The sequence below is a fragment of the Chelmon rostratus genome, chromosome 19, assembly GCF_017976325.1.
Source record: "Chelmon rostratus isolate fCheRos1 chromosome 19, fCheRos1.pri, whole genome shotgun sequence".
Classification (NCBI taxonomy): Eukaryota; Metazoa; Chordata; class Actinopteri; order Chaetodontiformes; family Chaetodontidae; genus Chelmon; species Chelmon rostratus.
The window spans coordinates 4,911,446-4,938,554 of record NC_055676.1 but is presented as its reverse complement, the minus strand read 5'-3'; the positions used below and the strand labels follow the sequence as shown (position 1 = coordinate 4,938,554).

General features: G+C 42.4%; 1 protein-coding gene across 1 annotated transcript in view; it reads right to left on the bottom strand.

The window, feature by feature from the left end:
* The window catches only part of LOC121623038 (ephrin type-A receptor 5), a 55,918-nt gene extending 29,219 nt beyond the window's left edge, over positions 1-26,699 (bottom strand). Inside the window, exons 1-3 of the mRNA XM_041960161.1 lie at positions 26,600-26,699; positions 20,487-20,551; positions 11,264-11,984 (exon numbers count right to left, since the gene is read on the bottom strand). Coding sequence (XP_041816095.1) covers positions 11,264-11,984; positions 20,487-20,551; positions 26,600-26,699 — 886 coding nt within the window. The remainder of the gene's footprint in view (positions 1-11,263; positions 11,985-20,486; positions 20,552-26,599) is intronic.
* Between the last annotated feature and the right edge of the window lie 410 nt (positions 26,700-27,109).

The following is a 27,109-nucleotide window of genomic DNA, read 5'->3' as shown; positions in this document are numbered from 1 at the left end:
AGCAACAGTGTGGACGATAAGGTATTTATTTTCATTAATTCTAGCTTATTTCCATTTAGGATAAGTAGATTATCCTCGCTCTACAGGGAAAGTGAACACAGAACACATGCGGAAATTAACTCAAAGCATGTATTGTTAGACATGACATAACATGACAGATTGAGAGCAAATGACTACATAGATGTAAAATGCGCCAATTTTGAAAGTTTGCTTTTTGTGTGTTTAAGGATTTAGCACACACAGGGGACACAACAAATGCAGAAGCAGTTCAACAGTGGGCATAAAGGTCAGGGCAGCAGCTGAAGCCTGAAACTGGAATGAAGCAATTAAAATGCCGATTAAATGTTAAATGGCAACTGGATCAATTTACATGTGACTTAGTGATCACTCCTTTCAATTAAATTGGAATCACTACTACTGCCATAGTGAAATGTAAGTTTTTACAGCAAATGACAGACCTATGTACCCTTGGTCAGTGGCAAAAATGAACAATGCAAATACTTTGCGTTTCATTAGCAAACATAGCAACATTCTAATGTGCTAAACCAAGAAGTTAACGTGACAAACATGACCTGCTAAACATCGCCATGCTAGCATTGTAATTGTGTGTATGTTAGCATGTTGATGTTAGTATTTAGCGAATGTGACCTCTGGACAGAGAAATGGATTTTCCCATTTTTGAATCATGGAAACTTACGCAGCCTACGCAGTTTTACCTTATTGATCACTATCTTAAAAATTCTGTATATACATTCTTTGGGTGAAATTTTAAATCATTTCATTTATTTTTTTTATTTAATTTAATCTCTTCTTAATTATTCATCTTGCTCGATGTCCTACTATGAAACATCTCCAGACACAAGGACAGGCAGGCTGTTAGATCAGGTGCTTTACTTGCTTAATTGTCTGGAGGGGACACACCCACTCATACGCATACATACGGATAAATCTTTATATACGAACACACACAGACACACATACACTTCCTGTGGTGAGATTAGTTATGGTCATGGCTGGCTGACTGAAATGGCTCATTCCTCATTGTGAATGCAATCTGAATAGGCTGCGTTGGTGGTTTTAGTGTGTGTGTGTGTGTGTGTGTGTGTGTGTGTGTGTGTGTGTGCGTGCGTGCGTGCGTGCGTTGCCCTTGGGCAAGCTGTCTTTCTGATGCCACGCAGCTCTTAATGCACAGCACAAAGGGTAATAGGTAATTAATATGCAATACACACTAATGTCCCTGTATGCATTTGTGTGTGTGTGGGTTTGTGTGTGTGAGGTTAATACGTAATTAATATGCATCACACACTGGCGTCCCAGGCAATTAAGGATCCAGCGGTGTCCGTTGATGCTTCTTAACGAGCGTCCTCTTTAATTGGAAACATTTCATTGTAAACATGTTGATTTATATGACTGGCTGTCGTTTGGTGGGATTAGAGGGAGAAAAGCCATGAAGGCAGAGGGAGGGAGACATACTTGAAGGGGGAAGGGGGTATAAAACTGAAGTTAAAGTTAAGGACCCCATACTGTGTAGCAACACTGCACTGGATTTAAATTCATTTATGTGAGCATAGACACAGTGTGGATCCAAATATTAAAATCCATTCTGAAAACACAATCATTGGGATAGAACAAATAAATAAAATATCAGTATCAATATTCAAAACATTGTGAAGACATGACTAATGTCAGTTAGTTTGCCAACCAATGAGTGAACTGTGCTTTAAGTTCTAAAAACTAGAAAACAGAAAATGGTGTGCAGTAATGGACAAGGAATCGACGCTGTGTACATAAACAAAAGTAGGAATACCCAGTCCAAGTACTTTTCACTTTCCAAGCACAGAAGCATTTCCATGAAAATGTACTTGAAAATGTGTCAAAAGTACTCAATATGTATGAATCGTTATATAATAACATAGTGTGTTATTGTCCTATTACTTGTGCCATGACATGTAAGCATAATTTTAAAGTTGAAGCTGGTTAAAGTGGCACTAATCTGATCTATTATAGTGTTAGGTAGCCTAATCGATAATGTGTCAGCTTATCTTAGGTTGTGCTAGTGAATTTCTCCATTGTGAGATCAATAAAGTCTGATCTAATCTTTGTATGAAGTGCTGCAGAGATGCCCTGGCCTGTAAATCCTGTTCTCCAGATTTCACAAATAACGCATCATCATGCTTTTCACTGAAAGTAAATTGAGATGAAAAAACTGATAACTGATAATCAAATCACACTCGTAATATCTGTCAAGATAATTGCAATGATTTTTATTTTTACCATCTTGCAGCCCTAAAAAGCACAATATTTTCACCGACTACAGTGGTGTAGAAGTACAGTGTAAAGCAGCATGAAACGGACATACAAAAGGAAAGTGCAGGTTCCTCAAAATTATACTTAAATACACAATTTGAGTAACTTTTCGTACTTTCACCACAGAATATCAAACTGAACTTCACAATCAGACAAAGTAAGAGCAAAAAGCCAAATGGCTCAATGGCTTCCATTATGTGTTGCACGTAGCATCCACTTATTTCTCCATCTTTCCTGAAACTCCTCCAACTGTGCCCGGATTCAGCAGGGCTGACATAAAAGTAAACTTTTACAGAAGAAACACAAAACTGGTAAGGCTGAACTTCAATACAATGCCTGTGTTGTTAACAGATACTATTGTGAACTAATAAACCAGGCAAGGAAACACAGTAAATATCCTCTTCCTGTATTTGTCCCACAGCGAGCTACTGGCCTAAGTAACATAAACACAGCATGTGTGTGTGCCTATTTGTGTGTGTTCATGAATACGAGTGTCATACCTTCACAAATTACTATTGCATCACTGTGTCTGTGTGCATGCCTCTGCGTGTGCGCATGTGTATGTGCCGAAGCGTGCTCATTTTTGTGTATGTCTGTGTGTGAACACAAACAAAGCCAGATGATAATACCATAATAATATACAATCAAGTCAATGGGGTTTTCCTGTCTGTTGGATGGCAGAAAAGGTCATTGTTCAGCAACCATTTATTCTCACAATCGGGCCACGAGCAGACAGCAAGAGGTCCAGCAGGTCACAATTGCGTTCAGACATAAACCAAATTATTGCTCCGGTCAAAGTCGAGTGCGGGAGATTGCAAATTAACAATCCATCATAATGATAAATCAAGTGTCAAGTTATGCTGACCAGATGTGTTGGGAAATAATTCAACCGACTGAATAACTCTGACGCCAGACAACATATTCCATTGCTATTTCAGTATTAAGCTGACGCTCATTTACTTGAAAAGAAAATGACTCACTAGCAATAGACCAACAACTGCGAACAAAAATTGCAAGCACTCACACATTAGGCGTACAAAGGTCGGGATCTCAGTGCCATTATGATACCCCAGGGACATGTGATCTCAGCAAAAGGTGGAGGCCTATTGAATCTGACAAACTTGAGCAATGCAAGTGCATGGAATTGGGTGTGAATATAACGTTTCTTTTGGCCTATTTAAGTACAAGTATGCAGACTACTGCAGATTATCCTGCTATTTTTTTCATAACATTTACCAGTTTGCATGTGTATTAAATTCACCATCACCTCTTTCCAGACTTCTAGACCATGTGCAAGGAAAAAATGTCAACAACGTGTAACTGCTGCAAAAACTGTAAATGTTTTGTAAACTGTATAATTTGATAACCCATCAGCTGACCTACATGCATCAGAAGTGTCTGTAACTACCAGTCTGACCAGTCCTACAATTCAAGCCACTGCTGACTGGGACTCTGGAGACAGCCAGGCTTTCATGGAAAGAAGCTGGGACTGCTGAATGAAGCATTTTATTAATATTTCACCAAGTGCAGGAATGTGTGTGTCTATGTGTGTGTGTGTGCTCTTGTATCGTTGTGAGGACACAGTGGCTGGCCCACATTTCTTTAAGGAGGTGTTTGAGGGTTTAGTTTTTAGTGGAAAGGTTAGAATTAGGCTTAGGTCAAGGTTAGGGTTAGGGTTAGGGGCTTGGCAATGTGCTGGGCCAATTAGGTTCCTCACAAGTGTAGAGAAAAAACCATGTGAATGTGTGTGCACGTCAGCAGGGGGGAAGGGTAAAAGGGAGGAAGCACTTCTGGGAAAGTCAGTTTACCCAACAAGCACTCAGGAAGCACTTTAGTTGTCATGACAGCATCACCACGTCGAGATGATGGGGTGATGGAGAGGGGCTGGGCATAAAGATGGAGGAGGGAGAGAGATGCAGGAGGAGAGCACAGAGGGAAAGTATAGTGAAAGAAGGCAGCAGCAGCAGCTTCCAAATGAACAGGATCTAAAAAGATGAATGGCAACTCTGCCGCAATATATCCAGTCGATTCATATTTCAGGAGATGATGATATTAAAGGCTTCCTGCGACTGTCATTCACCCTGCTCGTCTGTCTCTTGAGCAACTCGGGGATGAGGGAGCTTCAATGTTTGGAAAGGTTACTCAACACCGTTTAACTCAAACGATAAGATTTTCAAATACACGGGGGCGGAAACATCGGAATTGTGATGCCATTGGATCTTTCGGGTCCCGTGAGCGCGAATCCATATTTAGCACCCACAAGTTTAGGCAGCACTCTTGCATCCATGGCAGTGGAGCACATATAGATAACACTGGCTTTAAAATAAACAGCCATCAAAAGTAGATGATTGTTAAATGAGGACAATGTTGTGACCGTCATTTTTCCACTGCCCCTTTCACTGGGAACCCGCTAAACTTTTTGTTTTTAAAAAGGTAAAAGAAACTAAACAGATTTGTGGGGACTCCGATCCTTATCAGGACATATGGCCGATCATATTGAAACGGCAGACGCCACCATGATCATGTGTGTGTATGCAAGTGACTGCAATACCCTTGTCACCACACCATCAACCACAAGCCCCGCACTGCGAGCTCCGGGCCGCTTGTTCCCTCGAGGGAGAAGGCAGAAAGCTTCCTCACATTACTACGCCAGTGAGACAGTTTCTGATGGCGGCGCCACCACCATGACCAGATCGAGTTTGACATATGCTGCAGTGACGTCTGACAGGCAGGCAAACACAGAGGAACGTCAGGGGAGCCCTGGCACTGAAACAAAGTATTGTCAAGGGAAATCCAGCTCTACCCACGACACACATGACACTCGCTGAATAAAATGTTCCGTGGTTTTATTATCTACCAGTAAGCAGCACTTCATCATTCCATTCAATTCTTTTAATTGATGATACCAACAGTCGTCTTCGTATTCATTTGTGTTCCTCATCTGCTGTCATCCTTTTCCCTCTTCTGTGCCTACTTCAACCCTCCCCCAACTTCCCCTCCTCTCTTCCCCCGACTTTGCTGCCCATCTCTTACACCTCTAAGTCTTTTTTTCTTCCGTCATGTGAATTCTGTGCAGCCTGAATCTGAACATCACAAAGCTGTCACTCTCGGGATCCATTCAGCCTTTATTACATCTTCCCAACGTGGCATTCGGCTCTTATACTCATCATTGCAACGTTCTAGTGAGCCCTCATTCCATCTTTCCGACATCCAATTTAGCCCATATTCCATTATTCCAACATCGAATCCTGTCCTTATTCCATCATTGAGTATGTCATTGAGCGCTTTGACTATTATTGAAACTATTCACTCAGCCGTTATCCCATCATTCAAGGCACCTTATTCCAGCCATCATTCCATTCACCCTCTACTCTATCATTTCATTCCACTACAGCAACATTATTCAAGCTTAAATTTGATCATTTAAACAACCTTCTATGCCCTTACTCTACCATTTACTTTAATGTCTTGTATATGTAAGGTTTTGTTTTAATTTCATTGTTGGATGAACTGTTAATGCTGCAACTTTTACAATTTACTGTATGAAGTGCAAACATTGTTGGCTATGTATCTTCCTTGATCATGGACCAATAAAGAGTAGTTGTTGCTGAGGCAAAAACTGATGGGGGGATCCCAATAAACACTGAATTAATTTCAACATTCCTGTTCCACTGACTTTATATTAACAAGAATATCTTGGTCCTGGTACAAGTCCTGGCAGCTGGACTACATATTTGGTTCTCCCTTAACTGCTGAGAGAACACAGCTGATAAAAAAAGACAGAAATTGATTAAGGATAATGTATAAAAGGATATAAATAACGTATTTTGTCATGTTCCATGTAAATGTCCGTCAAATATGATCCAAACCATTCAGCACTCAAGCCAGTTCTTATTCCATGAACCCAACATTCAGTTCAAACTTTATTTCAATTCCAATGTTCAGTTTCTTCTAGCATTCATTCAGCCTAGGTCACATCTGTGGGGCTAAACTCAATCTACAATCTCAATCTCTCCCCCCACTTCTCATCTGTCTCTTCATCCATCTGCCCACTTCTATCCTCAGTTATCCTTCTTCTATCGCTCTCACCACTGAAACAACACTCATCCATCTCTCTGTCTCTCTGCCCTCACACCCTGTGGTGAGAAATCTTCAATTTATCTTGCATCCCCTTGTTTTGCCATCACTTCTCCTCTCTGTAATCCTTCCGTCTATCCATCTATTCATCCACCCATGGATGTACCCCCCCCCCCCCCCCCCCCTCCCCCATTCCCTCTTTTCAGTCTTGTTGGGCTGACAGTGCTGCAGGCAATCACCAATTATCTCAGCTTAAGCTGTGCCTACATCCATACATCTTACACAACCACATACAATATCCTTAGATCTCATCTGACTTATTATTTATGTCATAACAAGACTGGATCACCACACACTTTATATTAAAATACAGTCACTTTCTGTGGATCCTTCACTCTTGATAGGCTGATACAGAAACCATGGAAATATTACATCCTGTGCTGTCATATGAATAGAAAAACACATAAATAAATAAATAAAATGATCAAACCCAGATGCTGGACAACACAAGTTCAAAGCTTTGAATAATAACACAAAAAACGCCACATTGCATTCCCATACAGATTCTGCTCTACAGTAAAATAGCTGTGTCCAGTATTCTTCAGTATTTCTCCACTTTGGAAACCCCTTACACTGTGCTGGTACACTGAGGCTGAATGTTTTCTATAAATACAGATGTACTTTAGAGAGAGATGTGTGTGAAGGTGTGTGTGTGAGAGAGGGGGATGGTAAAAAAAGGACAGATTTAGATTGTTGATGAGGAAAGATTATCAGATCTTTAAAGAGGGGAAGGAGAGGGGAGGAGAGTGAGAGCGGTAAGAGTGTAAAAGAGAGGAGAATGTTGGTGGCAGCAATGAAGAGGAAGAGAGAGAAGGGGTGAAGAGGCAATGAATGATAGGCAGTCACAGAAAGATAAAGTGAGAGAAAGAAAGAAGAAAAAGGAAGGAAACACAAGAATGAGAAAGATGGGGGAAATGAGAAACTGACGTTTAGACAAAAAGCAAAGGCATTAGACATAAAGAACTAGAGATGTGAGAATGAGCGACAAAAAGAGAGGAAGAAAAAGACAGAGAGGAGGAGAGAGAGCTGTCCATAACGAGTTCTGCCCTACATTCACAAAGGCTGCGTTAAATCATGCTCTACTAGGCAGCACACGCCGCCGATACAGCCAGGATCCACACACACTTCAGCATTTTCTCCCATATACACACATTGTACCTGCGACCCACTGATTCACAGCCTAGAGGAAGACAAGCATACTTAAAGCACTAGCTGAACAGGCTGAACAGGTAATCAAATAAAATTTGGTTATTAACAATGCTGCACGTCTTTTTAAACAGCTCTACCCTTTTTGAAAACACATTGACATTCACCGAGAGGGCAAAATAGACATAATAGCATGGAAATTAAACCACTAAACCCAGCGCACGTTCTCAAATCCAGATCGGCAGATGTTCAAAACTTCCACATCTGAAAGGGAACCCGAACCCCTCCCCCCAAAAAAGACACTGAATACATATCTTGTCACAGTATGGAGTCCAGGCACTCTTGCAACATCTCAAAAACAGAATTCAAAACTTCACACTCCGATGTGAGAGACTGAAATGCACATGAGAAAGTGTTTGCTAAAGCACTGAACACATATGGTAACAAAGCAAAGGGAGAGGAAGCCCTGCCATGTTTCTCTCTGTAGACCATTTCAAAGGCTGTCAGTCTCATCTGCATATGAAACTAAGAAAAAAAACAATCTTGTAGCTTCATTAATTACTGGGAGTGCGTTCTATGCTGGCAACTTACTGTTAAGTTTGTTTACTTCATTTTTTTGTACATATGGACCAAGATCAAAATATAAAAAAAACTCTATTTTACTGTGAGCACTGGTGATGTTTTTATTCTGAAACGTTTAACCAATGGCAAAAATTTGCATATCACACAAATTCATCTTCCTGGAAAGCAAAACACCGAAACCCAGGCGTACCCACAGCTTCTTGCAATACACGGTGGCAGGGTCAGAGTTTATCACAGTGTCATCGAAGCAACACCCTCACTCTCCTTTGTGAACAGCGGCACAAAGAGAACGGCACTTTTTGGCTGGCTCTTTCAAGCTCAGTCTACACCAGAAAAGACTTAGCTGTGTTTTTCTTTCATGTCTCATAAAACAAAAACACTGTTTTAATCTTCGCTGCTGTCCCCACCAGCTCCGTACAGACACAGAACACTTCTTTGTTAGATGCTTAGCGAATCTTTTCATCTATGGTAAGAGTGGGAGCACATTTCAAATTAATGATATAGGATTCTAAACCTTGTGAATAACAGTATTTAGCAAATTGTCATCTGCCCACTTCAAGAAAATGGTTTCATCAATATTACTTCAGTTGCAATATAACACATATGAAAAACTATATGCACAGTATGCAGATGATACTGTCATTCAAAGGCGAAAACATACAAACATTATGCTTCCAAACCATGCAGTTTTATTTCTCTTTTCCCAGTGCAAATTAAGATTGTGTGCTTGATTTCATACCTTTTAAAAGTGCTACTACAATCATGCATTTCTAAAACTGCAGCACAGTGTGCATAGTATTCCACATGCAGCTGACATGCAGCTGCAGCAATGCAGCTGATGTACAGTAAATAATGCATTACTGTTGCTGCCATCAAAGTAGGCCTGTGTTCCTTTTACTTCAAAGAATCATACTCTTAAGAATAACAAGACTGAGAGACTGTGGCCATGCCAGCAGCTCTGTGAGGCTTACGGACACTTACACACACAGCAGTGCTTTGAACTAAAATGCTAACGTCAGCTTGCTAAAGCTGAAAATGGCAACAACACTTTATCAGGGTATAATGCATGCTAATATTTGCTAATTAGCAGTAAATGAGAACAGTTAAGGCTGATGGTATTGCCATCCAGCTTGGCAATACCATCAGCCTTAACTGTGGTCTACCTTTACTGAACCCAGAAGACAGTGTTCTCATGAGACTGGACAGTGAGAAACACTAAGTATTGTCTAAGGAGCCGCTTCCACTCCCAGATCTTACGGTTTGTGGTGGACATGGCTTAAGAGGGATAATGCAAAACCAACCTCATCTGTTGAGCGCACCCACAATGCCGACGCACACACCTACATCTAAGGAGCATGTTGCTATTGAGGTGAATAAGGATTCTGGGACTGAAACAAACAACGGTCACACAAACAGACACCTTGGCTGGAGCAGCTGTTAAATGCACACAATGGACCGCTGCTGTCACTTGCTCAGGTCAAGTGAGAAAGGAAGGATTATCACCCGCTGTTAAAAAAGTGTTGAACTGTTGAAAGAAACAAACTTGTTAAAAAAAAAAACTGTTAAGAAAAAAAGTGTTGAAGTTGTGTTATAGAGTGTTGTGAGAACGCATCTTGAGAGGGAGATGTGATGTTTGGAATTTCCTAAGATAGTAATAGTACCTTGAAGGTGTCGGCACATGTCACGATACTTCAGTGTGCGGGAGTTCCTAGGCTGCACAAATTTGGTACAGAATGAGCTCTCATGTATTACTGCTGTACACCACAATGATTATTTTCCAGCCTTGTCAGCCACAGATGTGGAACAGTCTGACTGTACAGTCTGAAGCCGTGCGACTCCAGGCAGGCCAGTGGCATACTGACAGCTACTTCCTAATGATCTCCCCGCAGAGACTCCATGTCTGACAAAGTTAAGCTAGAGATGGTGCACACTTTGTTAGGCAGCTACTAAATTCTAACATTTGATTATAATGAACTGATCATAGCTAAGAGATATGCTGGTTCTAAAAGGCCAGGGTACAGCCGGATCGTCATTGTGTGATGGATGCAGTAGAAAACCAGATGAGTGAGGAGCTCCTTGAAACCACTGCTGCCACGCACACTAACCAACCGTCCTCCTCTACCATTCAAGCCAGTGTCCATTGTTTGTAATCACACAAGCTTTGCCTCACAGGAATAACAAAGTATATGTGGTGTGTTAGCACACACACACTAACTCATACATATGTGCAAATTCAAAAAGCAAAATGAAGTAAATCTCCGCATGTGCTGTTCAAGAGTTGGCCGACTGTAGCTGAGCATTTGAGACCAATCTTTCGGTTCATGGTTTGAGACTGACACTTCGGGAGGGCATTGTGTGAAGACATGAAACACTCAAGAGCTACCAAATGATCACACGTTTCAAATTTCTCGAACACCCAGCTTCATGCAGCTATAATAACTGTTCTCTGGAACTTTTCTGAAATTTCACCGTGCCACTCAGAGCTGCTCTTGCTTGCACAAGTAGAGTCTAGTGTGCAAGTCTGAAAATTGGGTAATTTAAAGACAGCACAGAGGAAGATTGGAGAGGAGTGAAGGAGAGAGAAATAGAGAGGCCCTGGGTGCCCGTGGAAATGGCAGTTAAGGTCGGCGATGGGAGTGTTTGGGCTCCAGTCAGAGCAGAGCAGCGGCTGCATGAGAGCAGCAAAGTGCTGCAGGGCTCCGGGGAATACCCTCCACTAAGCTCGAGAGAAACAAGACACACACTCGAACAGTAACAAACACTTTTAGTTGAAGAATAAACAGATCCGTGCACACACTCAAGCGCACGATACTAAAAACAAACATGTGCGTGGATATAAAAATAAAGAGGGTGAAGATGCAACCCGGAGGAAACACATGCAGGTGCACTTACAGCACGACTAAAAATGTGAACAATGCTTTGAAAAAGCAAAAAGCAGAGCATCCTCATAAGAATGAGGCACTTTTGTTTGATAAATGACTGAGATGACTCACTTATAATCAAATGATTTTAGACTCATTTTTAACTGATTCACTAATTAATCAACTAATTGTTTTAGCACACTCCACACACACATACGTTCCATTCTTACCTTGACAGGATCCGTTGATTTCCTCAAACCCTGTCTGGCAAACACACTTCCCGATGGGCACCAGCCATTCTCCCTCTGTGCTGCAATGCATCCTGGGAGGCTCATACAGAGGGAGGGAGTTGTTGACGCAGCGGCCCACTACCTCCACCAGCTGCGAGGCCTCTGAGCCCGGGATGGTGTCGGGGAACTCGGCCAAACTCTTCACCAGAAACGGGCAGCGCTTGTAGAAAACACGCACCGAGACTAAAGCAATGCAGGCCCCCAAATCCTGAAATGCCAGGTAGAAGCCCTTCCGGGTCAAGGGACCTAAATCGCGGACTTCGGTGTTGAGCTTCATCACGCGGTCCCCCAGGTCCAGCTCGGTGAAGCTCTCATCAGCTGCTATGGTGTCAATCTTGATGTATCTGCTCTCTTTCATCGCCCTGTCTTCCTCCTCCGTCATCCCGGTTCCATCTCTCATCTCTCCTTCCTCCATTTCCTCCTCGTCCCCGTCCGTTTCGTAATAATACATGTTAAACGTCTCCTTGCAGGTCCCGACCCCCCCGGGCAGGCTGTTGCAGTCTCTGAGGGTGAACTTCAGCTCGATGAAGACCCGCTGGGCGCCCTCGGTCAGGATCCAGTTGGTGTGGAGCCAGTTGTTCTGGTTCTGCTCCATGACCCGGCACACTTGGTAGGTGTGGATGGGAGCGTAGTCCTCGTCTACTTCCCCGATCTCCTCCCACTGAGGCACAGAAAAGACAGATACATGAAGAGAGAGCACAAAAGAGGGCGAAGATGACAAAACAGGATCACTACCCTTTGATAACAGCGTGGAGGAGCTGGGTATCGAACCTCATCTCTTTCTTGGCGCTGAAGAAGTAGTTCCTTTACTTAAGTAAAAGTACCAATAGAACAGTATGAAAATACTCTACTAGAACTAAAATTCCTGCATTTCTAAATCCTAATTAAGTCAAAGTACTACAGTAAATCATCCTCCGTGATCAATATGTTATTATACAAGAGATTAGAAGAATGTCAATACTGATGCATAAATGTATATGAAGCCTTTAACTGTTATGTAGCGGCTGTTCATTATAGAGCTACTTTCAACTACTTTATAAACACTAAGGTACTTTAGTCCAGTGATTCCCAACATAAGCCCCCTATAGAGGGTCTCAAGAGTGACAACAGTCAAATCTATAGTCATATTTTGGACACTTTTTGCAATTGCTGTAAAATATTGGATCATTTTTCCCCTGTGAGCTTCAAACACGTGTCTAAATGGAAACTTTGAGGGAAAATATCTCTTTGGCAGATCTGCTAACACCTTAGTTATGCTTTTTCTTATTCATTCTTTGATAGGAGAATTTCACATTTGAATTGCAATTTTGGCAATTTCAGATTTATTCAGACAAAAATCTTGTACAGCTGCTTGTTTAACAGTCAAAATATGAGAACTCTCCTTTTGTTTGGGTTTTGTAGAATAACACATGATAGCATTTTCTACAATTTCAGCCTATGGATTAAAAAACTAGACTACAGCTTTTGGTATCAGTGCCAGATCTCTGTGATCATATCTACGTTAGTATCAGAATATCTCAAATGATACCCAGATGTACAGAGAATTGAGAACCATGGAAATGTGGTAAGAATGAGCTACAGCAATGCCTCTCTGGAAGGCTTAACGGTGGCAAGGAAATTATAAAGTGTGTGTGTGTGCGTGTGTGTGTGGCTAGGTATAGATAGCAGAATAATCCTCCTCCCTTCCACCTCATTTCCTCCTATTGCAGCAGACAGAAACGAATCAGATAATGTTATAGGGTATAGACTATATGCATTTACCCTGAACGGGGGTGGAGTTCTTGTCAGCGGAAAAAAGAATTAGCGTGCACTTAAAGGTGTGTTCATCTGTGCATACTGTATAGCCATACCTCTGTAATGTGGGTGTGTGCGTGCATGTATGTAAATGATCCTGTCAGTGTTCGAGCTTGTGTGTGTGTGAGTGTCTGCATCCATGCCTGTGTGTGTGTCAGACAGCAGCATTAATTCCCCATGCAAGTCTCCTGGGACGTGGCTATTATCTGCATCACTAGCACTCTCCCATGGCTAATACAGGCGCTTCATCATGTCACCGTAATATGGCCAGAGGGACCAGACTATGATCTGGTGTTATAGCTTAATAGCCCATATTAATCAATCCTTGCTGTAGCTGTTGTGTACAACCTTCTGTCTTTGTCTTTTCGGTCTCATCTCTCTGGCTTGTTCTCCATCTGTCTTTTTTCGCCATTCCTCCCTGCTTTAGTTTGCCTCTGCTGTTTTCTGGTTACTATTTCAGTTTCTGAATTGTTTGTGAATGAACGAAGGCATTCTCAAGATATTAGGCATTCTGTGTTGATATGCTTAGAGTGTATGTGTGTTTGTATTCTTGCACTTTTTTGTACTGAGAGGAACAACTTGAGTTTTACACCTCGAGGGTGAGGACGTTCATGGAAAGTGAGGACATTTTAACCAGCCTCTATTCCTCAAAGGACTGTTGGAGGGTGAAGGAGTTAAGGTTACTCATAGCTTAGGTTAAGGTTGTGGTTGTAGTAAATGCGTCATGTTAACGAGGGCCCTACAGTACACACTGTAGATTCACAGACCAATCTGTGTGTGCTTGTGCGTGACCCAGTCCCTATCTCTCCCAGACTCCAGCCCAGTCAGTCCCAGTGCAGACATTAAGCCTCTTACTGGTTAGATCACACACATCCACCAGCCTGTTCCGAGCTTTACAAAGCTTAACACACACACATAGACACACGCATACACACACACAGACACTAATGGTTACTGGTAGCCCAGCAGGGAGTGTAACAGACGACCTTCTCTAGCGTTGCCTGGAACCAAATGGGTACAGTTTAAAGAGTGGTTGCCATTGTTGCCACTGGAAATCCTCCCACTTTGCAGCTCTGCTGTATTAACAGTGTTTGATTACTAATGTAAATGGGACATGACGCTTGCTTTAGCTAAATCTTCAAACTGAGTCATCAAACAATGATTTAACATGAACAATTTGCAAGCAAATACCATATGAAATGCACAAGTCCATTAAAGTTAGCAGGGGTTTCACACCGTCGCTTCAAAACGGTTCTGTAAAATCATGTCCTATGTTATTTCCTTTTAAAACAGGAAGTTTGGGAGTAGTAATTAGACATCTGAAGTATGAAACAAAGGGCTCATATTTATAGAGAAAAAGACTGATTTGTTTCAAGTGCCTGTTTTATGGGATCTTTCAGTGGTATTAGGTGGATAGGGGCCTCCAAGGTCAAACACAAGGCTCAGTGCGGAGAGCAACATACTAACACTGCGGGGTCAGGACCACCCTTGCTAATGTGAGGCTCTGTAGAAACAAAAGCATGCACTAATACGGTACTTTTAAAGACCTAATGACTGTTACAGTCGATGTCTTTCTGCTTTCCCTCTGTAAAGAAATTCACCGACCACTTGTTTTAAACGTGATATTAAGCGAACGCACCTCACTTTAATGCAGTTCACACAACCTCTTCTGAAAGGGTCAGTTCAGCTGAATTCCAAGAAAAAGACATTTTTCCACTGAGCCCTTGTGGTATCTAACCATACCTTTTACTTTTCAGATATCTGGTGCTGAGATTTCTGATGTTTCTTTCCTGGAAATAATATCCCAGTCACTCAGAATAATGCACAGTTTGCAGTGGGTAGCTCTTACTGAAGCTGTTCACTGCAAAGAATGGGAATTATCTGGAGTAAAAAGGGCATTGCTCCTTAAAAGGAACATGTCTGATGTATTTTTGAGCAACACTAACAAAATTCCATTTGCTCACATTATATAAGGGGCAGCAGAAGCTTTACAGGCTAATATCTCAACGCCTTGACGTGTAAAACCAAAACTATCTGCATTTATTGGGGCGATTTGGGTGATTTGATGCTTTAACAATGAAAAGTCCCAGTGCTGGTGAATGGTCCCAATAATCACAGCTTCTTAATTTCACTCCTCACTCAGCCCTAACCTCACTTTCACCTCTGCATAGTCCCTTCTCCACTTTGCTCCCTCCACTGAACTGTCCCTATAGGCGTCCTTCTAGCTCCTCATTAGTGTGTGTTTGTTTTGTTGAATGTAATGTGTGTGGGTGCGGGTGTGTGTCCGTGTGTCACATCCGTCAGCAGACCCCCTGTGGCTGTGCTGAGTGCCCTCCTGGCTCTAAGTCTATAAAGCTGTCTCCAACTTATTATTACCACCCATTACCGCTGACCGTCACGACACTGTAATAGAACTGTCCCTCTCACACCTTAACCATACAAGACCCCCACGCCTTTTCCCCCCTTTCTGCCTCCATCATTCTCTCCAACATCCATCTTCTTGTCCCTCATTCCTCTGCCTTTCCATTTTATCCATGTCTATCATCATTTTCCCTCTGTGTCCTCTATTCTTCCTTTAATTATCTAATCTTAACTCTAACCCAGAAAGACTGCGCGACCACTCCCCCATCTCCATCTCGCCCCCCCCCCTCCACTTGCAGCTTCAGACACCTTGTCTTCTTTCTTGTCCCCAATTCCTGCTTCTGTCCGTCTTCCCTTGCCCCGTCACCCCTTTCCTCAGTAATCTCTGCCACTCTCTTATCTTGCTCCTTTCTTCTGTCCCTTTTACCCCACATCATCTTCCCCCCTTCACGGCATTACAACCCTGATTCCAAAAAAAGTTGCAACGCTGTAAATAAAAGCAGAACGCAATCATTTGCAAACACTGTCTTTACCGACAATGCTTTTACAAAGTGCTCCTGAGCCCATGTAGTAACATCCTTTATCCAATCATGTGTTCACAAAGTGGTGAACCTCGCTCCATCCTCGCTTGTGAACGACTGAGCCTTTCCAGGAGGCTCCTTTCATACCCAATCATGATGCTATCACCTGTTACCAATCAACCAATTTACCTGTGGAATGATCCAAACAGGTGTTTTTGCATTCAACAACGCTTCCAGTCATTTGTTGCTCCTGTCCCCATTTAGTGTGACCACCTTATTTTTAGTTTCCTTTTTGTTTTTCTTTTAAAAGCATGACATTGTGAGCGAGGCAGTGCTGAATGATTAGCTGATCACCTCACGTCGATTTCGTAGCTCAGTAGTGTGAAATGCCGACAGCTGGCAGTTAAACTTTCAAGCACTTGATATCGTTGTTTGAGCTCATCGTCTGTAAAGCTCTTAATCAGGACCTCCAGTTTTCAGAGGGGTGAGGTTGTGCGTCCTGCCAGTCTGTGTTGCCAACAGCAACATCAGCTTAAGCAGCTTTAAGTGCAGAGCTGTCAGTTGCATCATTAGGGGTCGTCAATCCAATATCATGTTGTCACATTTCTTTCAGCTTAGTTTTATTATGTCATGAAACAACTCAGACGTAACACACTGGGCCAAACCCAGCAGCTCGTCATTATTACCATATATAGACAAATATGTAGCTGCTGTCAATAACTATAACGTAATGCTTATTAAAACTACAGGACTTGGCTTTCAGTTATAGAAAATAATCACAATTAAATTGCAATCATACTGTTGGTCAGAAAAGAAATCACAATTAGAGCTGCAATGATTAGCCACTTAGCTGAATGGTTAAATAATTGAATCCTCATTTAAGTCATTCTTTCAGCAAAAATACCCAGTATGCTCTGGCTGAAGCTTCTCCTTTGTGAGGATTGTAAACTGAAGAATATTTTTGGGTTCTGGACTGTTGCTCAGACAAAACAAGACAACTGAAGACGTCATCTGGAACTCTGGGAAACTGAGATAATCATTTCCCACTATTTTCTGACATTTTATGGACCAAACAATTAATGGATTAATTAAGAAAATAATCGGCTGATTAATTAATAATGAAAATGATCGTCAAGTTGCAGCCATAATTGCAATGAGATGTTCTCCTCAAATCGTTCAGCCCTGGGGGATAGCACAAACAGGCAAAGCGAAGCAGAGCTTCACAGTCCCTCTTGCAGGTCAGACATATCCTCAGCTTGCATTCTGAGCGTACGTCAAGACCATCTAAACAGATTCTGGTGGGAAAATGGTGGGCTAATGTGGCTTGTTCGTGTTTGTGTACATCTTGAGGTGCTCGCGGTGCATGTCATCCATCAGCCAGCCATCGCCTCTTTGTGTTTTCTTCTGATGAAACTTTGAACAGAAGAGTTGAGGTGACGTAAGACGAAACGAGCCGTTTCGTCAGACGGCTTTTGTCGATGCTTTGAGGTCAGCTTGGCGTGTCAGGCCCAGTGGACGCTGCCTACTCATGTTTGGATAAGGTTACAGCGAAGTGGTTCATGGATTTGCCGGACTGATGGGAGGTAATGATTGCGGATGGATTTGACAGCAAAATAATTCATCCTGTGGGATCCAACCCTTCAATGGCACCATCCTTTCTGACTTTTCTTCCTTTATTCTTGACCCTTCAAGGTGCTTGAAGAAGCCGCAGCTAAAAGCATCCACCAAATGGCACAGGATCAGCAGCCTACCCAACGCATGAACAAACACTGCTCTAATGCAACAGGAACAGGAAGTAATGGATGTATTAGATGACAAAGGGATGACAGCCAAATAGTCCCAATGGGCAAGGAACCAGAATTCCTCCATGCTTCCTTTTCTCACCTCCAGCCTCATGCTTTATCCCTCTTTTTGTCAAACACTCCATTAATAATAATGCTGTGGAGGGAAGGAAGCGTCAAATGTAAAGCTTCAAGTAAGCTTTGATCATCCTCTTGATCCTTTGTCCTGTATTTGCAAAATACCTTATAATGTCCAATGTTACATCTTTACACAAGTGCTAATTAGTTGCTGTGCCCAATTATTTCTCTCAGTTCTTCTGTCTCCATCCCAAACCCTCATCATCTTCATCCGCATTGCCACAATGAGGCACAGGAAGGAGACAATTTTAGATGCTTTAAATGTCTCAAAGGCTCTCATCTCTTTCTCCAAATCATGGCTGCCTTCCTGACTGCCGTGAGGACTTGTAATCCCGAGGTCACAGGCAACTGGTTTCTTCCAAGCCCTCTCTCTCTCTCTCTCTCACACTCTTTGTCCATCCCATGCTGTTACCTTCTGACTGTCCTGCAGCTCTCCATCTCTCTCCACCTCCGTCCACACCTCTCTCCACACTGCCAGATTAACCTGCAAGGGGGCCCTCGAGGCAAAGTCTTCAAGAAAGACTTGAAAATTAGATTTAAAAAGGGCACTTCTAAAGGCCTTCATAAGTTCAGTTTATATCATGCTTCTGTATAAAGAAGGCTGTGTGCGGAGAAGAGAAGAAGCCTCAAATCTGAACACTGAAGTTCAAGGAGCTTGTCACAGATGAGGAGAGAAGGGCTTTGAGTGACAACTTAAGCTCTTCAACCAAAATATTCATGTTTTACAATCTACAGTCTTCACTTTCAAGCCACTGTGTCAGTGTCGCGCTGCTCATTGAAATGTGTCATAACATTTCAAGGTCATCCATCAAATTTCAAACACTTGTTTTACTCCATCTCCTTTTTGCCTAAATGCGTGTTTCAAGAACTTTCAAAGCTCAGTGAGGTTTTGGAAGGGGAGAGCAGCGGAGAGAAGATGGTGCGATAACAAGAGACAAGCACATGGCAAGAATAAGTGGAAAATGGGGGGTAAGGAGTGGAATGAATGTTCGGGGACAAGGAGGGATGGAGGGACGGGGAAGAGAGACGAGCCGGAGAGAAGTGAAGAATGAGAGGAGAGGCGATGATGGGGACGGAGGGGAGGGGGGGGTGGAAGAGGAGGAGAAAATGAGGGATGAGACAAACCATCTGGAACATGAGACTAAAGGGAAAAAAAAAAACTTCTGTGCCTCCTCAACATCTTATTTAGCCACGGAAGACTGCAGCTGAATGTGTGTTTGTGCATGCTGCACACTATACACACCGGACACGACAAGAATTATAAAGGACAACGATGATAACGTCTACTATTTAAAATGCCAAACAGGGCCTAAATTATTCATTTTGTCAGACAACAAGTTCTAATGGAAAAAAAACCAACCCTGAACTGAAGCGGAATAGAAACACAACGGCTAACAAGAGAGGACGTCATCATGAGATCTGTACATTGTCTTACCACGTCTTTCATTTTCTCCCCCTCCGCCTACTCTGAACGCAGTTATTTATGCAGTGGCATTGTAGAAACCACACACCATAATCACATCTTCATTAATATGATTGCGCATACAGCTGCTTTTGTCAGCACTATCTCTCCCATCTACATGCAGCCACGGAGTGGGCCGTGATTTGAATACCCGGAGCTGAGAAAACGCCATGGTCAGCACTATCAGGTCCGGCGTGAATAGCTGCATATTTGCCAACAGGAGTTGTGACTATATGAGAGATTTTCAATGTGGATCAAATGGATGCACAAATGAATTCCTGTTTAAACCAACCGCAGCACTACCAACCCCCTGGAGATTGGGGAATTTGATTTTTCCCAATTTTTTTTTTTTCTCACCATTAAGGTAGTGTTGAAACTCCAGAATACATTAATACATTTTTTTAACACCATTTCTTTTTTCATTAAAATACACGATATAATACCATGAAATAACTACATTCCAACTCTAGTAAGTCATTCTTCAATTAGCCTTCACCGTGGGAATACTTGGAAATGGAAACTGAATCGCCGGCTTGAGAGTGATATATTCCATGGTGACTTTCAATATCTTATTCATGAATTCAATTTAACCTGATAATGAACTGAGAGTTCTTGGAAATGAAACGACCTTTGACCTTGATTAAACAAATGAGGAGTCTTAACTTCAGGGTAAAAAGTTACAGGTGTCTTTCGTCGTACACAGAAAGTTGAGTTTACAACCTAAACTGTGATCACTAGCAGTATCTGATCATTTAGATGGACACAATCTTTATTCTTAGATATTGTCAATTTGTGTTTTTTTCTTAATCATCTTTTGTTATCACATGATTTTGATGATTGCTGATGGGTAACTGTGTTTAAGCAATGCTCTGAAACACTGCAAAGATATTTGAACTCCAAAGGTGTATCAGCTGTGTCAAAATGCATAAAAAGCAATGCATCTGAATACCATGTGCCTCCAGAAACACAAGCAATCATCATCACTGACAGCTTTAGATATGACCAACAACAGGTGTGACAATAAATGTGCTTGTCAGTTTTGATTCTCAATTCTGAAAAAATCAATCAACAACTTCATCTCAGAACTACATGTCAGAAATACTCACCCCATTCTTAGGATAGGCCACCCATCCGAGGTCTCCCATCACAGAGCGAGAATCCAGCAGGTTCACTGTTAAAGGTGACAAATACAGACAGCGTTAAGTACAGACAAGCAACCAATCAATAAATCTAAACAAAAAATGGGCTATAACTGAGATTTTGACTTTGACTTCCCTCTAGAAGTGCACTCGAAAGCTGCTCTGGGCAATTTTTTTTTTCCTTCAATAATGTGTCCAAGGCCATTTACAGGTGTTATGAGTATTCAGTTAATGAAAGTCAAACTGTTCCAGGTTCATCACAAAGCTTTGTCGCTGTGCAAACTGAGCATTTAAAAAAAAAAAAAACACGTTTGATCGATAGAGATGTTGTAAATTAATCCAGATCTGATCCCCAGATCAGATCTTAGGGCATGTGTCTCTCTTATAGAATATTTGTATAATACACTAAACTGGTATTAAATGAATGGGTGGATTTTTTGTGCACAGTAGCTGAAATGCCAAGAGTCACTTCATGAGTCAGAGTTTACACAACACTTGGCGTGGCCTGAAGTATTGTGCTAAGTGCTGTTATCTATTTACACTCTTTAGTGGAAATGCACTTTCGTGAATCTTGTTAACCAAAAACTGCCGCTCGACTCTGTACTCCGCCACTGCTCCCGGCTCAAGCTGATCCATTAAAATCCTCCTTTCTCAGCTTCTCAGCTGAAAGCTGTCAAGTGCAATTACCTGACCACTGCACTCCTCAAAGCATGTTTCCACCTCCCCTTTGTGCAGCACTGGTGCCAGTGTGGTCTTGCGAGTTCTGTCTTATCTTCCCTGTCAGTGTGTCCAGGTACTTCGACAACAAAATCCCATAATGTTCTTGTCATGTCGCAAAGGTAACTTGTGCAGCTTTTGGACACATTCGGAGGCATGTTACAAAAGTCAGTGCAGCGAACATGTTGTCAAGTTGTGGCCTTCTCTTTGATGGCTCTAGATGGTTTTACCACTGAATAAACAGTCTGCGATCAAGATAAAAGGTGACTTGGCGATATGGCTTGGATGAGTCGAACAGTGTCGACGTGGAGCTCAGCATGAAGCCAGTTCAGCTGGGTGCCAGTTTCATGATAATGTTGATTATGATCAAATAACAACTGGTCCAAAGTATGCTTCCGTTTTTGGATGATGTTTGTACAGCGTGTTACATAAAGTGAAAAATGACTCAACAGCATTTGCACAAGCACTGAATACAGTAAATCACACCAGTGAATACATGGCGTGTCTTATTTTAGGAAGCCTTGTTTGCCTTGACATAATGTGCACCATCATAAACAGCACTCAAGTTCCGCCAGGCCAGGGTTCATTCGTTTTTATCTCATCTATGATAAGATTTGGTTCGTTCTGTGTCTGACACAGTGTGTACTCAATAAAAGAGAAAGTCCAACTGAATGATCCCCTTGTCAAGGATGTCATCTCTACGAGAGGAGATTAAAAGACATTTGAGCACAACACAAATAGAAGCAAAGAAGTGTCTGTTAGGTGCTAGCTGGTCTAAGGAATCCCCCTTTCAGAATGTCTCTGAACCACCTGGCCTGACGAGGTGGAGGGATGCAAGGATCCGACTTTTTCAGGCCTGATACTGACAGCTGGGCTGTGGGGTATTGGCTTGCACTTTTATGTGTAAGGCAACAAGACTAAATCACTGCTTTCCTAACTTTGCATCACAAAATGTAAGAAATAGACACATAGCTACAAAGGTAGTGAATTGTTATTTCTGAAAAAATTGGTATCAGATTAGCCCATTGTTGTCAATACCCAATTGGACCGATATCCAATATCTAGACTGGTATCAGTGCTTTAGTGCTCCTACAAGGTGTCTCTATGTAAAAATTCCAAACTTTTGTCCTTTTCTGCCTTTACAGCACGCTTCACATTATACGGTCACTATAGGAGGATATAAACATGATGAGTGCTTTACCAAAAATTCAAGCTAATCACTAAAACTACATCAGGTGGTGGAAAACGACTGCTGGTTGATGGTTGCTACTCCAGTATAGTTCATCTACACCCACATCATCCACAGCGAACACACCTCACACGTGTGATCTAGTCTAACTCCAGTCAGCAACATGTTCACACTAATATTTCAGTGCAGCCTGCATGCTATCACGCCTGATTTCCTCTCCTTACCCACTGTGGATTTAAACTGTAAAACCTTCCTCTTAAAGGGAACCTCTGGCCACTTTAGATTGCTATTTTCCTGGAAATCTTCCTAACTTGGTCACACACACAAGAAAGTTACCCAACAATCAACACTCAACATCATCGATCCATCCATATACGCAAATTCAAAACATTTTATATGCAAAACATTCTCCAAATAAGTGTGATATTTTTGTCTTTTCATAAAGTCAGCATTGAAATTTCCATGCAAATTACTATTATTGTCTTTGAAAAGGCTGAACCTAGTTCTTTTCTGACAGGAAGTGACAAATTAAAAGTGTGTGAGTGCTCAATACGGAGGGCGCCGGACTCCACATTATTACATGTTTTCCTTCTCTCTTCCCTTGAAATTAAAAAACAGATCACAGATCATCCAGGTTGGTATAAATTAGAATATCTTAGCCCGAGATTTCTGGGCAGGAAAGCGAAACATGTTCAAAGCGTTACTTCCACTGTTTGAAGCTGCCAAGAGGAGAAGCTTCCTAGTGTAACATTAATACAGAGCAAACACTGCTGCTGTGTGTATGAGCTTCAGTTAATCATAAATTAATCTCATAAGTAATATCCATGTCTGAAACCAGCTGCTGACATGTGATAAGCCGTGTTATAAAACAGCCGATCCTCATATGAACCCTGCCCCGATGTCAACGAAAGAACAGGCATCTGCAGTGAGAAGGTGGAGTAAGCAGAACAAAACATGAAGCAAGAGCTAGTTCAATAACTGAGACGCACTCACGCCGCATACCCCTCCCAACACACACACACACACACATACACACACACCACACTAGTCTTAGTGTCTGCACTGCTCTGCAGAGAATAATAAAAGATGTCCTTAGGAGGCGATTAGACAACTAATTAGGCCATAAAGAAGAGATAAGTGATGCTGAACTAGATCATAAGGGATACGTTACCTCTTTCTCTCTCTCCCACTCTCTAAGGATCAAACCACCTAACAAGTTAGAGCTCAGCCGTGACAATGATCTACAGAACTTATTATTAAAAGTCATCACCGCTGAATGCGTGGGGTGATTTAAAGTCTAGTACTGACATTACTTTAAGGATACACCGAGTATTTCCTACAGGTTGAAGAGCAAGTGGATTTTCAGCAGTGGGAATACTGATAAAATTCTCCTTGAAATGACAGCTGAATATTGGATCTGAGAAGCACAAGGCTGCCTGGGTATTTATTTTCAATTGCATACTTTTAGCCCTCTTGCAGGTGATGGATGTAAGTGCCAGCTTGACCCTTGGCAATCCCTAGTACGATCTTCTCGGAAACCTTTACCTCCTACTTATGAAACCGATGTTTAACGTGTCAAACTTGTAATTTCCCCAACACATTTGCCTCTTTACGTCTTTTTCTTCCTGCGTGTGCGTCATGATGTTTGATTGTGGCATTTACATGTTCGCTCGGATCGCTCTGGGCTTAATGGCCTGCCTTCTCTCCCTCTCTCTCTCACACACACACACACACACACACACAGGAGACCAGGCAAACATGCACTTCTTTCGAGCCATTTACAGTGCTATAATTAACCTAAATCCACCATCCTCATTTGATCAACACCATTACCAACACAAAGCAAAGCGATGGGTTTTAAACTCCGCAAAGCACAGGCTCACGCACCCGAGATCAGCCTCGTTAGTCAGACGTTATTATTAATCGAACGCAACAACAATCTCTAAAACAGATGTGAGGCATCTGGCTCCGCACCGAGACGTTCTCAGAAATTGAGCAATTTAAATAAGAATGGATTGGCGTCAAGAGGGGAAATTAATCAGTGTGGCACAGTGTGTACAGTTTTCCTCAGTAGCATTCATCAGTGGTGGAGCCTCACTGCAGGATAACTGTCCTCACTGCTGGAGAAATGGTAATATAATTAAGGAGGCATCAGGACTTTTCTCTGTTCACTTTCTTCCCCCAGTCAATTTGAGGTACAAACTTGGCATGCAGATGCAAATGAAAGTCTGCTGTGCAACGTTAACAGCAGCATGTAGCCTGATAGGATTTTACTCTCATATCAAGACGAGAATAGAGACAGGCAAGTGGCCAAAGTCCCAAATGATTCCTTGAAGATGTCTAAAGCGAGCTGAGAAATGGTTTAATTTTACTTTTCCAATTACAACAAATCCAGCCCAATGAGAGAACAGCGGTTATTTTAATTATGGGCTTCACCGTCCTCTCCAATTATCCACACGATGCAAATATGTGGCAAATTAATGTCAAATTTGTGTTGAATGGCAGCCTCTGACTCAGTGTTTCACTGTTTATTTTACGTGTTTTCAGAAGTAGGCTAGAAGTTAGCGGGTTTTTCAGTCAAATTTCATAGAGAGCACGAATGAAACAGCTTTTTTTTTCAACAATGTGCTGCTGCAGAGCACAACAAAGGACAGGTCTGATAAATGAAGACAGCAAAGATAACAAATGTTGACGGGCCTTTGAGGACTTCTCCCTCTCTTCATTCACTGGAGTCAAAGCCCAAACTTAAGATCCAGTCTGCCATTGATTCTCACAGCCTAAAACTTGGCTTTAACAAGGCGTGTGTTTTCATTTAATGGGAATTAAAGTATTTAACAACAGCAAACAAACACCATAAGTCATTAATTTGAATACATTTCAATACAACACTCCTTTCAAGTGACTTTGGGCAAATGTTACACTTGTCTCTCACTTTGCACCACTATAAAACGGCACTTTATCCCATGAAGCACCGATCCAAGCACCCAAACCCCTAGTGAGGTCAGTGAATTCAAAGGACACTGACACAAAGAGGTAACTTATGTATTCTAGGTGAACTTTAACTACGTTATGTTGCCCTAGGATACCCTGCATATCCCTCCAGGAGTGTCCCATGGTCACACTTTTGTACATCTAAACTTTGACCAGATAAATCTGCCTCGTGAAGAATACACAGGTTGATGAATGTCCTCTCCTTCCCGGATAATGCTGCCTAATAGCTCCAAACAATGGCTTTCATCCCTGCTGCTCAGCCTGCGGACAATAGCGTGGGAACAATATCCGACACTATGTTTCGCACATTTTGCGCCTTTTGTTTTTCTTATATTCAAGCCGCTTGGTAAATGTCCATATCTGTTCATCTTTTTCTTCTTCTTCAAATCTATCAGGTAGGAGTGTGCAACCCGCTGCACGCAAGTGGAAATATGCGCCAAATTATGAGCGGTGCCAAATGAGACCGTTAATGTCTGAAAGGATATGCAACATTACTGCGAGGGAGTAGAACATGCCTGACTGGCTCTCAGGCATGTTAACAGGATCCAGGGGTTAAAAGGATTCAGCCCGCTTCTCTTATTGACAGACCGGCAGAATAGACTAACTTAAATCATCTTAAAACGGAATGAAGCTGCCATTATTCTAAGAGGCAGAAACTGAGGTCAATTAAAACTCTACAGACCGCGCCATGAAGTCAAGGATGTGGGTATTCCTATCGTGATTTTTTTTCTCTTTTATTCTAAAATACCATGTAGTGCGTTAAGGCCAATGTCATCTCAACATTGTGAGCGCATTAACACGCTGCACAGGACACCATTTAAGATCAATACAGTGATTTCTTTGCAGCGCACTGTGCGTCTGACGGCGCTGTCAAACCCTCAGAGGACTGGTAATCTGGAGAGACGCGTGTTCTGCTCAAAGGTCCTTTATTATTTCAGCTTTTACTGTTCCGGAGCACACAGTCATCACAGACTTGGGGGACACGAATGTCATGAACATGATTAGCTTAAATTCATTTCGCAGGCGACCTCCTTTCCTGTTCAACCGGCGTCGGAACCGTGCAGACCGACGGTCGGTGGCACCAGAGGCGAGACGGACCTTTAACCCGTCACACTTGTCAGCGCCAGTTAAAGCCCAGGCAGCGGAGCCATTAACGCAGGAGTGTGTCAGCGGCGTGTTTTACCTTCATTTGCGGGGATGCACCGCGCTCCGAGCAATGCCACACTCCAAACCCACGTCCATGCCACCAGCCGAACGCCACAACTCCACCAGCGAGATTGCATGGCGCATCCGAAAAAAGAAAAAAAAAAGACACACACACACACACACACACACACACAACCGGTAGCGGGGGGAGGTTTTTCCTAAACAACAGCAGTTTCGGTCAGCATCAAGCGGGATACCGTGATGAAACCATCTGTATCGTTATGCGTCCGCGCAGAGAGGAGGGAGCTCATAGCCTGCTGAGTGCAGAGGAAGGTACTGAGGAGCAGTGTGCGCTCTGGGTTTTGGAGAGGCGGGCAGCGCGCCGGCGGGGGGGCGGAGTGAAGCGCAAGTCTCTCCAATCACAGACCCTCCACAGGTAAGCCCCAGTGCTGCGGGATTCGTTTACCTGATAATCGATTACCCCTCGACTCGTTACCACTTCTACATGTAACGTCATTACTTTGTTTGCGCCTATGAAGCTTCTCCC